A 13,248-nucleotide genomic window follows, 5' to 3' on the forward strand; every position below is an offset into this window, starting at 1 on the left:
ATATAAATGTACATATATAGATTGACATATATATATTTACATGTATAGATTAACATGTATATATTTACATGTATAGATTAACATGTATATATTTACATGTATAGATTAACATGTATATATTTACATGTATATATTTACATATATAGATTAACATGTATATATTTACATGTATAGATTAACATGTATATATTTACATATATAGATTAACATGTATATATTTACATGTATAGATTGACATGTATATATTTACATGTATAGATTAACATGTATATCTTTACATACACACGTGTCTCGCCAGGCTGAACATGCAGAAGAAGGTCATCATCACACTTCCGGTGCAGCAGGCGGCGCTGTGCAGCGCTCCTCTGTTTGTACTACGTCATTAAAAAACGGAAACGACGTAATTTTCGCGCGAAATGTGTTCTTGTCCGGGTGTTGTCTCCAGACCGTCTCTGAACTTGTTCTGTCCTCGACCCGGGCTGTGAGTTAAAGCAGATAATCGGCTCCGTGGCGGAACGCAGGTCTGATATCAGTATCGATTAGTGATCGATCGGTGTCGGAGCGGGATGAAGTACTCCAGCAGGCTGCGGGTCCGGCGGGTGTACCGGTGGTGCGGGGAGCCGCTGAGCTTCAACAGGAAGCTGAAGACACACGAGTACCGGTGAGTTAGTCTGATCGATGATTCATATTGATCCCTGCTGCTGATTATTGATCACTTGAACACTGCAGGAAGGTCTAATTTTGACTTATATTTACCATTAACTGAATTATGTGTGTTAATGTCTTTAAAAAGAGTTTAGTTTAAAGATGTCAGACAAACTTCATTAAATCTTTATATTTAAACTCACATTTCCTCCTCAGCCTTTATTCTCCCTCAGTCAGAAGGAAACACTGAATAAAACTGATCATGAAACTGAGAGTTGATTAATTAATGACTCATCAGCAGCACACACAGTAATGTAATCGATTGATTTAAAGTATTAAAGGTACAATGTGTGATATTCTGCCACCTGTCAGATTCACTGGGGACAGCTGGTCTGCATGTGACCTGCAGCAGACATCTCTGCAACACCACACACAGATTCATCAAAAGTGTTATTCATTCACATTCTGTCGACACATTCGCTTCGTCGGCTGCGGCGGCTCAGAGCGGCTCAGGACTGCAGGAATCAGTATTCTCCTTTTTTAACATGTCTTATATTTATTTTAGCTTTTACTCTGTTCAGCCTACAGCATTAATAATAATCGTGTGATTCTCCTTTCAACATGTCTGACGTTTTATTTTACTGCTTTAAAGTCTCATGTCTCAAAACATCTTTTCTCATTTTTTAGATTGAATGTATTTAATCCTGATTTAAATAACAGTGATAAACTAAATTAACTAATTTCAGCTTTATTCACGTGAATAGTTGCTGTTTTATCTTTCTGTTGCATCTGCAGATTATATTCTTGATAATTAATTATTTGTCCTCAAAGTCTCAGATTCCACAGTGACGTCTTCCAATATCCTGTTTGTTCGATTACCAGATCGTCACATTTGATGAAAACGTGGTTTGATAAACAACTTAATAAAGAACTGAGTCATTATATCGATGAATCTACTGATTGTTGTACTGATCGTGTGACGACCTGCTTTTTTTCCAGCGTACTTTAACGAGATGATTATATTTTAAGGATCAGTATTAATTGTAGAAACATTATAACGCTGTTAAAACGAGATCTGAACAGAAGGATTCATATTTCTGTCACATTCATGAATAATCTGATAAGCTGGCACTCTGACGACAGTGACGGGTCAGAGAGTAAAAGATGTTAAACTGACAGACTGTTACAGATTTAACTAACAGATTTAAGACCGTCATGTGTTACTGAACTCCATATTTGTATTTTGTGGTGTAATTCCAGCGTTTTCCTCTGAAATGAAACGTCTCTTCTGTCTGTTTGTGCTTCAGCTCGTTGGCCATCAGTGTGGAGGGTCTCCCGAGGACGACCGTCATCAGCACCGGCCAGCACATCCTGATCGAGGGGGACGATGAAGACAACCCGTACGTGGCCAAAGTGGTCAAACTGTTCGGTGACGGTGAGTGATGTGACGGACGTCTCGCTCGACTCGTCCTCGAGGACTCGACGCTGACCGTCATGTCTCGCTGTGTTTCAGAGAGCGGGACGCAGAAGAAGGCGGTGGTTCAGTGGTTCGCCCGTGTGTCTGAAGTGCCTTTGAGCAAGCTGAAGCTGCTGGGCAGAGAGCCTCACCCTCAGGAGATCTTCTACTATGAGGGTCGCAGCTGTGACGACGAGGTCAACGCCGAGTCCATCCTCAGACCTGTGCAGGTGACGGACGCTCGCCTCACTCGACAGTCAAACCAAACGCAGCGAGTCCAAAAACACAAAGTCAATAAGAGTTATTACAAGAACAAGGAATACAAGTGGTAAAACAGGAAACACAAATAAACAGATAAATGATGAAGGACGAGAAGACGACGACGTCACATCAGAGAATTAAGAACAGATAAAAAGAATAAAGGATATTAAATAGATTAAAAGTAAATAAATGCAGTAAAGGACAGAAAGAATAAGACGTCACATGAGAGGAATGAGAACATCAACAGACACAAGAAACAAAACTTCTAACATCGACTCAGGGAACGCAAAGACAAAAGGATCAAACTCGTTAGTTTAAAATGAAAGATCTGAATCTTTAATGTTCATGTTTGGGTGAACTGTTCCTTTAATTTCCTGTCCTCTGCCTCAGGTGAAGCACCTGGACGGAGCAGCTCCGTTCCCGGACTCTGTCGACAAAGACACTCTGTATGTGAAGCTGTCCTGGGACTCCAAGACCTTCAGAGCGGTGGACTCTGCTCTGGTGGAGCAGGACCGGCCTCCCTGTCCCAAACCCTCCCTCCCCCCCTCCCCCCCCTGCTCCCCTCCCGCGGCGGCTCCGGGAGCTCGAGGCCCCTCTCGACGGGCCCTGCCGACTCCGGACCTGGCCGTCCTGCGCCGGGCTCTGTCAGGAGAGGTGAGACGCGGCAGGGCCACGATGAGCGCGGGGAAGGCCGGCGCCGCTGAAGCCGAGTCGCTGCACTCCGCCACCAAACTGTCAGCGTCAAAATGTCTGAGCGCCAAAAGGAGGGACGCCAGCGCCAGGACGCCCGGCGTCCGCAAGAAGCTGGAGCTGAGCGGTGAGTCGGACAACTAGTTGTACTGCGACTGCTCTGCTGGTTGTGTAGGACACAGAGCAGCTGCAACCAGAAAACTGATCAATGAATTCTTTCAGCTTTGTTAAACAAGATAAACGCAAAGTTAGTAAAACTTCCTGACGGCAGGTCCGGACAACAAGTCGATGATCAGCGAGGACGTCCTGAGCCAGCTGCTGGACGACGAGCTGGAGTCGGAGGTGACACTTGCTCAGAGGATGTCGTCCTCTCCCCCTCAGGCCACGCCCCTCACCCACAGCCTCACCCCCCTCAGGAAGGCCCACAGAGCGCCCGCCGCTCAGGACGCCTTCTCCCTGAAGCCCGCCGTCGTCATCAACAAGTGGTCTCCCTCTGACATGAGTCCTGCATCGGCTGCCCGGGACGACTCCAGCAGGTCAGAGTCGACACATCACAACATCACATCACAACATCACATCACACCATCACAACATCACAACATCACATCACACATCACACCAACACACCATCAAACCATCACATCACAACATCACAACATCACATCACAACATCACACCAACACAACATCAAACCATCACATCACAACATCACAACATCACATCACAACATCACATCACACATCACACCAACACACCATCAAACCATCACATCACAACACATCATTACATCACACATCACATCACACATCACATCACAACACACCATCAAACCATCACATCACAACATCACAACATCACATCACAACATCACATCACACCATCACAACATCACAACATGACATCACACATCACATCATCACACCATCATACATCACAACACAACATCACATCACACATCACAACATCACATCATCACATCACACATCACAACATCACAACACATCATTACATCACACCATCACATCACACATCACATCACACCATCACACCATCACATCATCACATCACAACATCACAACATCACAACACATCATTACATCACACCATCACATCACACATCACATCACGTCCTCAGTGTAGATTTAACGTCAGGCTGCTCTCGTTGTCTGTTTCTGATACAACATGTGTCACGTGAGGCTCGAGGGAGGACCGTCCTCACTTTCCTCTAGTGCCACCATGAAGTTCACTGAAACATCTGGACTTCACTGTGATGGATTGTCATGAAATGAGCTCCACACAGTCTTGTTCCCCTCAGGACCAACTGAATAACTTCATCCAGCACCATCATCAGGTCAACGTGACAATATTTCAGCTACAACTGACTGAAATTTAAGAAATATTTTCTGGTGCAGGATTTAAATCCTCCACACCACAACTCGACGACAACAAAGCAAATGGTGAAGTACACATGTTTAAAATCACATTATATATATCTATGATGATAAAAAAACCTCCTCGTTGACCAGAATTGATCTCATCTGTTTTTTATAAGTTAACTGGAGCCTGCACACAGCTTCAGGTGTACAGGGAGTTCCCTGTAAACTCGCAGTTGCTGATCCAAAGAATAGAAATCAATCCCAGCTGATGTGTGAAGGTCTCGAGACCTGATATCTGTATAAATCTGTATATACAGATATAATGTGGCATGTGAACACCTGGTCAGGTGTGTCCTCAACCACAGTTAATTTGTCGTTTGTAGTCAGAGCAGTTTAAAACAGAGCGACTGGTTCGAAGGTCGACTGACCGGCGCCTCTTTCAGGGAGCTGTTGGACAAAAGTCCTCAGCGGGGTGACGTGACGGAGGCGGGGTTACCCAACGGCTCGGTCAAGACGCCGAGAAGGAGGAACGGAACACCGAGGAGAAATTATACGACCAGCGGGCAGAAGTGAGTCTGACGCTGGAGGCCTGGTGGTTTGAGTAATATATCTTTGAGCACGACGAGGAGAAGAGCTTCACACCTGTAGCTCACACCTGTGGGGATTTTCTGTTTTCAGTCACGTGAGGTGTGAGTCTGCACAGCTGGTGTCACACCTGGTGTAACCTGTCCCACGGTGACATATTGATTATTGACGAGCGTTTGGGCCGATTGTTCCCTCACTAATCACGGTGATGTCTTCAAACAGAGCTACCACTCCTACTCGGAAAAAGGAACCGAAAACCCTGAAGGAGCCGGCCCTCGGAGTCCTGTGAGTACATCCACACTTGATATTAATATTATTATTACTTGATATTATCTCATGAGACAAACACACTGAGGCTGAATCAAACATGTCTATATTTAAATATCTGATCTGTGATGAAGACTAGTGGACATCTTTACTGACCACACAGGATCGAGAACAGCAGCTTCTCTTAAAGCTCGACTGTTTTTCCTCCAGTTAAATGTTTTTTTTTCTAGTTCCAACTGATGATAGAATTAGTCCAAACATTCAGATTAAAAAAGCTCCTCCTCCCTCTGCGGGTGTGTGATTGATGTACAGGGCTGAAGTGGATCATGAAAACTCTCCGATGTTGCCGGTCACCACCACACCGAGGAGCTCGAAGAGGAAGTCGGCCCAGCTGGTGTCGTCTCGCATCAGAAAACAGCTGTGAGCATCACGACATCATGAGTGATCAGCTGACTGATTCAGAAGGTCTCAGAGTTTTGAGCTTCACTATCTGTTTGATCAGGAATCTTCTGGAGAACCAGCAGGACCTGAACTCAGACGGAGAGGACGAGGACGAGTTTGTTCCCTCCAAGAAGGAGCTGCAGAGCAGCAGCGAGGACGACGGTGACGAGGACGAGGCAGCGTTGGAGAGTGACGAGGAGGTTGTGTTGAAAAAGGGCCGACATGCTGCGTCCGGGCCTCGCACTCCTCGCTCGAAGCAGAAAACTCGCTCCTCGACCAGAACGCCACGAAAAACTCCCAACAAGAAGGTAAAAGTCCCGGAATCCTCCAAATCTGAGACGATCTGCTCGCTACTTCTGTGTCTCACCTCGTCTCCTCTGACGGTTTCCTGTTTGACAGATCACACCCGGCACGCCGCGGACTCCTCACCGCGCCACTCCCAGCATCCCCAGCAGGTCGCTGCCGGTCCGACAGCCTGCTAATGTTCTGGAGGAAGCCAGAACCAGGTGTGCTCTCATAATCCTCATCATGATCAGCCCATCACTTTATGTTTTCAGACGCTGTGGTGTGTCATGATGTTTGCAGCAGTATTAATGTGTCGCCTCTGGAGGAAACTCTCTGATGGTGGATCGACTTTCTGTGAGTGTTTCTGAGGGAGTCAAGCACACACTCGTTGTGTATTAATGTGTGTGTTTGTGTGTGTTTGTGTGTTCAGGCTGCACGTGTCCTCGGTGCCGGAGTCTCTGCCCTGCAGGGAGCAGGAGTTTCAGGACATCTTCAGCTTTGTGGAGAGCAAGATCATCGACGGAACAGGAGGGTAAGATCCAGAACCTGATGCTGGTCCGGTCTGCAGACTCTGACGCTGCCTGTTATTCCACCATGCTGACGGTGTCTGTCCGCAGCAGAGAGCCATGATGGACAAAAACTCGAACTTACTGCAGCTTTTCTGAGAAGTTTTCTTGTCGAGGCGCTCTGAAAACCGACCCTGGTTAGCTTTAGCTTGTGAAGCTTCCCTTCTGATATTTGTCTTCAAAGTCTGGAGGATCAGTGATGTTTGTCTCTCAGTGTCTTCTGTGAACATTGATGCAGCTACTTCAAATGATTTCTGTGTTTTGTTCCAGTTTCTTCATTGAAAAGTTTTGTTAGAAGTTAATTTTTGGTGCAGCTTCTCACCAGAAGTGAGAGTTCAGTTTTTGTTTTGAGTTCAGTGGTTTAACTTCATGTCTTTTCTTTTAAAAGCTGCAGTTCTTCTGTGACTGAATAACAGTCAGCCCTCAGGTGCTTCTAAATTTAGATTTGGAAACACCACATGTTTGTTTGATGATTAAATTAAATGATTAATTGAAGTATTTTAATTCCTGTAAAGTCTGTAATGTAATTTATCTCATAATGCTCATAAAAAATCGATAACTTCTCTTCTCATCCAGGAGTTTTAAACAGATTGAGTGTTTGAATGATTGTTGTTCTGTCTCAGGTGTATGTACATCTCAGGTGTGCCCGGCACGGGGAAGACGGCCACGGTGCACGAGGTGATGCGCTGTCTGCAGCACGCGGCCGACGTGGACGAGATCCCTCTGTTCCACTTCATCGAGATCAACGGGATGAAGATGACGGATCCTCATCAGGCCTACGTCCAGATCCTGCAGGTGAGAGACGCACCTGAGCAGCTCCACAGACCAAACCAGAGCTATGGTTCAGCACTCGTTATTCTGCTCACCACCAAGGGGAGCTGTTGTCTTTAAACTGCAGCGGTCTGGGTCTCCTGCAGGAATACTGGAGGAAAGGTCTAGAAGAAAACTGTGCTCTCAGGCCCCGCCCCTTTTTAAGTGTGGAAAAGGGGGTGGGGCCTGTAAGAAAACTGTGCTGTCAGGCTCCGCCTCTTATTTCATTTGAAAAAACTTTTATTTGACTGGTGGAAAATAATTTGTTCTTTTTTTGCCAATTTAAAAACAGAGAAGAAAACACTTTTGCTTTTTAGTTCTTTTGATCCAAAATCCTGTGAGGCGTCAGACAAAAATGTATATAATGCTGATGAACAACAGAACATTATTGTTCTCATCTGACTCTGGAGGAGACGAGCGTCCGTCTGTTTCTTTAGTTTTAGGAGGCCGTTGTGTTCACTGACCGCTCGGTCTCGTCTGCAGAAACTGACGGGTCAGAAGGCCACAGCCGACCACGCAGCGGCTCTGCTGGAGAAGAGATTCAGCAACCCGGCGCCCAGGAAGGAGACCACGGTGCTGCTGGTGGACGAGGTAAGAGCTCTGTTTCTGTGTTACAGATATCTACATCACTGGGATCATTCCACAGCTCACCCAACATCCAGAACTTCTCTTCTATCTTCTATTTAGTTCATGGCACCGTGCAGACTCTCCTGGCCGTGCTCCAAAATACTTTTGAAGTTATTAATTTGAGTTTGAGCTGCACTCCCGAACTTTTATGATTGTTTGTTTGTGTTTTCAGAACTTCACTGATCACTTATTCTTCACTGGATTGGGTTGAAGTTCATCCTGAACATCCCAGAGTCCCTCAAGATCATTTACAACTTTCATTCATTTAAATAGTTGTTGCTGAATGTTTACAGTAATCAAATTAATTACAGGAAGTAATTTTTTACCAGAACGAAGAATCTGTCATTTTCAATAATTCATATCTCCATTAGTTTTCACCTTCTTACAACCAAACTGTGTTTCTGTGGAGAATTAATGAAGTTCTGTCACATCTGCAAGTTATTTAAAAATACAGTCGGTTGAATAAAAACCTGTGAGGTGTTTTAAAGATGTTATCAGGAGCTGAGAGCCACAGACAGGAAGTCAGACGGTGCCGAGCAACACGATCGCATGATGTTGGTTTGAGTCTGACATTATAGAATAACGTAATCTAGCTTTAATGAAACACAGAATCATGTTTAAACATACACTTCTTGCAATAAATGCTTCATCAAAACTCTCCCTAAAAACAAAGATGACTAGAAAGTTGATATTCCTCCTCAGAGTGAATGTTATCTTTAAGCCGATGAGGAGGCGGAGATGATTTCCATCACATATAGATGAAACTAGAGTTGGTATGGAACAATTCTATCACTCGTGCGTATCACTTCTGTAATTGGCCGATAGATGTGACCACATGAAGGTGTTTCAGTTTGACAAATCCAGATTTCAAAGATTTCTTCTTTGACGACTGAGCTCAATTTTTTTTTTAAACTTTTGAAACAGAACCTCCAGGTTTCCATTTGGTGTTTTGGTGTGTAATTGTTGCATCGCTGCTGTCTGTTGTATATTTCGGGGTGAATGTTAGAACTGCTAAAACCAACAATACGCTGATCTTTACTGATCCAGATGTGATCGAGTCGTCAGGGCTGAAAAATGTTTAAGTCGACAGTCAAATGTGGATTTGGAGCATCATGATTTTCCTCAATATGTTTGAAGCCCTCAGAGGGTCACGGCGCCTTCTTTCCTCACCACGACCCTCCGGAGGAAACACTGCTGTGACGGGAGAATATTAATGCACAAGAACAATCTGAGGAGAATATCTCATTTACAACATTATGATTTAAGATGATGTTTTCAGTCATATGTTTATGATAATTCTACACATTATTCTACTAACATTAAAGGAGTCATTGTTGAGCTCAGAGGCTGTTTCTCTCAGGTGGAGCTCATCTTGTGTCCGCTGAACATTCATGATCTGCTCTTTAATGCTTTGTGTCGTGCAGTTGGACCTGTTATGGACCAGGAAGCAGAACGTGATGTACAACCTGTTCGACTGGCCGACACGGCGTCACGCTCGCCTGGTGGTGCTGACCATCGCCAACACCATGGACCTGCCGGAGAGGATCATGATCAACAGAGTGGCGAGCAGACTGGTGAGGGAGGCGACGCTGTGCTCAGGCTGCAGGAGGCTGAAACATCAGACCTGCAGCAAACACTGCTGGGAGGCCTCGTGTCCAGTTCAGCAAAGTTTAATCCAACCATAGATTAAAAAAAGAAATAATAATAATTCTGCTGGTCTGGGTCCATGTCTTATAATTTATAAATAATATCATCAGGAAATGCCCCTCAGTCCAGTCCATCTCATGAAATTTAGTCTAAATGAGTTAAAACAAGAAGGCAGAGCTCAAAATGCAAAAAAGTCAATATGAGTGATCACAAGTTGAAGGATTAAAAGTGATAAACAGACAAACAAGGGGAAGAAAATAGAAATAAATCAAATGATAGAATCAGTAGAGGACGATTAGAAGACAACGTCACGTCAGAGGAGATAAGAACAGAGAATATTATGGGCTGATGGAAAAGAAGTGACTCATTCTGCGAGCCTTATCTCAGACAGCAGTCACTGGAGTGCCACCCGAGGAGCTGCGAGACGGCTCATACAGAAGTCGGTAGTTCTACTTTGTAACTTTGAAAGTCCCAGACGAGCTGTAAATGTCAATTCTACAACGGACAGGAAGCCAGTGAAGAGCCCGCCATGCTGCTGTGATGGTAACACCGGTGTGAGATGTCATTCTGCGTGGTGCTCGTGCAGACACCATCTACATCCTCATTTTTTTTACAGTTGTTAGTAGTGACTCAGAAACTATTCTGCACGCATCTCATCCCTCGAGTCCACTGGACCGTATCACAGCTGTAATCTGAACGTTAACAGCCCGAGCCAGACGGGAAGTTGTTGGAAAGTAATTGCGGGCAGCTACTTTATTGAGTAAACATTTAAATATGGCATCACGCAACTTCAGTAAAACACCAGCAGAAGATAAAACACAGGTTCATTTATACGACATGAAATAAATGTTTGAAACTTGACGCTCTGTTCACGTGGATGTTCTCAGGGTTTGACGAGGATGTCTTTCCAGCCGTACAGCTTCAAACAGCTGCAGCAGATCATCATGTCGAGGCTGAACAAGGTGAAGGCCTTCGAGGAGGACGCTCTCCAGCTAGTGTCCAGGAAGGTAAACGACTGGGACGTTTTCACGCCTTCACCTGACCTGAGCTCATCCACAGCACTGTTCGCTCACCGTCCTCTCCTCTCGCAGGTGGCCGCACTGTCGGGCGACGCTCGCCGATGTCTGGACATCTGTCGCAGGGCGACGGAGATCTGCGAGCACTCTGCTGCCAAGCCTTCTGCCACAGGATTGGTGGGGATGAGTCACGTGATGGAGGCGCTGAACGAGATGTTTTCCTCTTCTTACATCACGGCCATCAAGTGAGAGTCGCAATCTGCTCGCGTTCATGAAACACTGATGGCTTTGTGAAGAGATGAAGTGACTGTGTGTGTGTGTGTGTGTGTGTGTGTGTGTTCAGGTGTGCGTCGGTGCAGGAGCAGCTCTTCCTGCGTGCCGTCATCGCTGAGTTTAGGAGGCTGGGATTGGAAGAGGCCACGTTCCAACAGGTGAGTAGACACAGTAGAGAGAATTCCTCCGCAGCTCTCCCATCATTTAGTTGAGCCTAATCCAATATCAATATCAATCTCTGCATCTGAGTATCTATCTAATCTTTACACCACTCACAACTGTGTCATCTTATTGTACTCAGACAGGCGCTCACCTGATTTTTCTTCCAAGATCCATAAATTATTTGCAGTGAAAAACAAAATGTGGAAAAGCACCGTATCTCTCAATTCCTGGATCAGTCTTCATTTGTGTAGCGCCACTTCACAGCAGAAGTCCTCTCATGACACTTTCCAAACGCCTGTCTCAACCAAACGCTTTAATTTCAGCATGAATCAGCAAAACATAACAGGCTTTATTCTGGGCTGAGACTCGTCTTCCGTAATGCTAATAATATGGTAATAACTAGACCAGCCAAAGTCATGATGTCACTTCTTGTCTAGCCCTTATCGCCACTGTTTCCTCTGTCAGTGTGGAGTCAGATGTGGTAAATGTTGTGGTTGTGATCTGTACTCATGCAGTTTCCCCTCTGTTTGGACTGCCAGGTGTTCGTGCAGCACCAGGCTCTGTGTCGTGTGGAGGGTCTGCAGCCCATCAGCGTGTCGGAGGGCCTGGCCGTGTGTCAGCGTCTGGGCGCCTGCAGGCTGCTGCTGCTGGAGCCGAGCCGCCTGGGAGTCCTGCAGCGTGTCCGGCTCAACGTCAGCCAGGACGACGTGCTCTTCGCCCTGAAGGCCGACTGAAGGAGAGACCCTCTACAGGCTGTCTGTAAATATTATAGATACCTGATACTTCATGATTGATAGTGTTGTATATGTAATTTACCACGTTGTGCTCTGTGCTTTATTTGTCTTATCTGTCATTGGTTTTTAGTTTTAGCCTCTTTTGGGGGGATTTTCACTGTAGAAATAAAATCTACCCAAAGACCAGCAACTGCCCTCCTTATTCTATTTAACACCTGAGCAGTCTGCAGGTATACCTGTCAGCCTGACAGGCAGAACTGAAGGTTCACAAGTACTGTCTTCTTAAACTCAGTGTGGTGAAGGCAGCCATTTTGTCAACTCTTCAATCTCACTGTGAAAACGAAGATCAGTCAGACAGGATGAGAGGAGGGAGACGTGGAAATGATGTAGTTGACTGTTACGTGAGCCGACGGACTGAAATGAATATTAAGCCTTAATTATTTTAGTTACCATTCTGTGTGGAATTGTAGATTTGGGTGGTTTTTGTTAGTTTACAGTCTAATACAAATGAAAAAAGTCACACCTGAGTCAAAGTAATTTTCTAACAACAAATGTACTTAAAGGTGCGGTATGTAACAAATGGGGGACAGCATATCGCTAGAGTACCTGCTAACTGCTGCTGGCTCATTAGCATAGTTGTAACATCAGAACTGTTTTAAACAAAGATTCTTAGTCCTATTGCACCTTTTTGAGTAGCAAAAGTAAAATTACACATATTTACATTTAGAACCTTGATTTAAAACTGAGGAAAAACTTGCGATACTGAGAAAAAAACACTTTTATAAGAGGAAAGAAATCGTTTCTTCTTTGAAATTCCCCCTTCCCCTGATGCAGCATGTAATCTGTGAAAGTTAAAGTAATATAAATGTTGTAGGGTAAAAAGTTAAACATTTGCTTTGAAAATGTGGTGAAGTGGAAGGAGGATAAAAGTAGCAGAAAATGTAGCATGTCCTCCGATCCTCAGAGCGTCATCCTCACATTACTTCATCATCATTTAAATTCACATTTTATTCAGGCAGTCCTTCCAAAAATCAGAAAACAGCAGTCTTCAAAATAAGAGCTGCATCTTTTCAATACATGAACGTTACAAAAACAAATAATTTATCCATCTGCAATGATGCACGTTTGTTATAATCTACAGTAACATTGATTTCACTCGGCAGCTTTGAGATAAAACATCTACTGACACACGGGACAGTTGGACAGAAGATTCCAGCTTGAATTAGTCATGAATATGTATCATCATCTCATCTCATCTGACCACATCAGTTTCACTTTGAAACAGTGTTAAGTTGTTGAGTTTCTACACTTGTGGGTCGAGTTCCTAAAAAGTCAGAATGTTTACCAGTTTCTTTTCATTGTTTCACTGTCGGCTGCAGTGAGATCTACAAACAAATACAGATGATT

At 44.6% G+C, this 13,248-nt stretch overlaps 1 protein-coding gene across 2 annotated transcripts; it reads left to right on the plus strand.

Moving 5' to 3' along the window:
• The first annotated feature begins 396 nt into the window (after positions 1 to 396).
• orc1 (origin recognition complex, subunit 1) lies at positions 397 to 12,027 on the plus strand. 2 transcript variants are annotated; one of them, XM_037114853.1, is made up of 18 exons: positions 397 to 661; positions 1,953 to 2,080; positions 2,159 to 2,331; positions 2,753 to 3,179; positions 3,324 to 3,588; positions 4,872 to 4,997; positions 5,236 to 5,298; positions 5,593 to 5,700; positions 5,783 to 6,029; positions 6,121 to 6,227; positions 6,437 to 6,538; positions 7,196 to 7,367; positions 7,866 to 7,973; positions 9,434 to 9,583; positions 10,544 to 10,663; positions 10,748 to 10,917; positions 11,016 to 11,103; positions 11,647 to 12,027. In XM_037114853.1, exons 1-18 carry the CDS (start codon positions 567 to 569, stop codon positions 11,839 to 11,841), a joined length of 2,844 nt encoding a protein of 947 aa, XP_036970748.1. In that variant the 5' UTR covers positions 397 to 566; the 3' UTR covers positions 11,842 to 12,027. The 2 variants fall into 2 exon arrangements, with proteins under 2 accessions (XP_036970748.1, XP_036970749.1); XM_037114854.1 differs by lacking the exon at positions 4,872 to 4,997.
• Positions 12,028 to 13,248: the final 1,221 nt, after the last annotated feature.

This window comes from Acanthopagrus latus, chromosome 11, assembly GCF_904848185.1.
Source record: "Acanthopagrus latus isolate v.2019 chromosome 11, fAcaLat1.1, whole genome shotgun sequence".
Lineage (NCBI taxonomy): Eukaryota > Metazoa > Chordata > Actinopteri > Spariformes > Sparidae > Acanthopagrus > Acanthopagrus latus.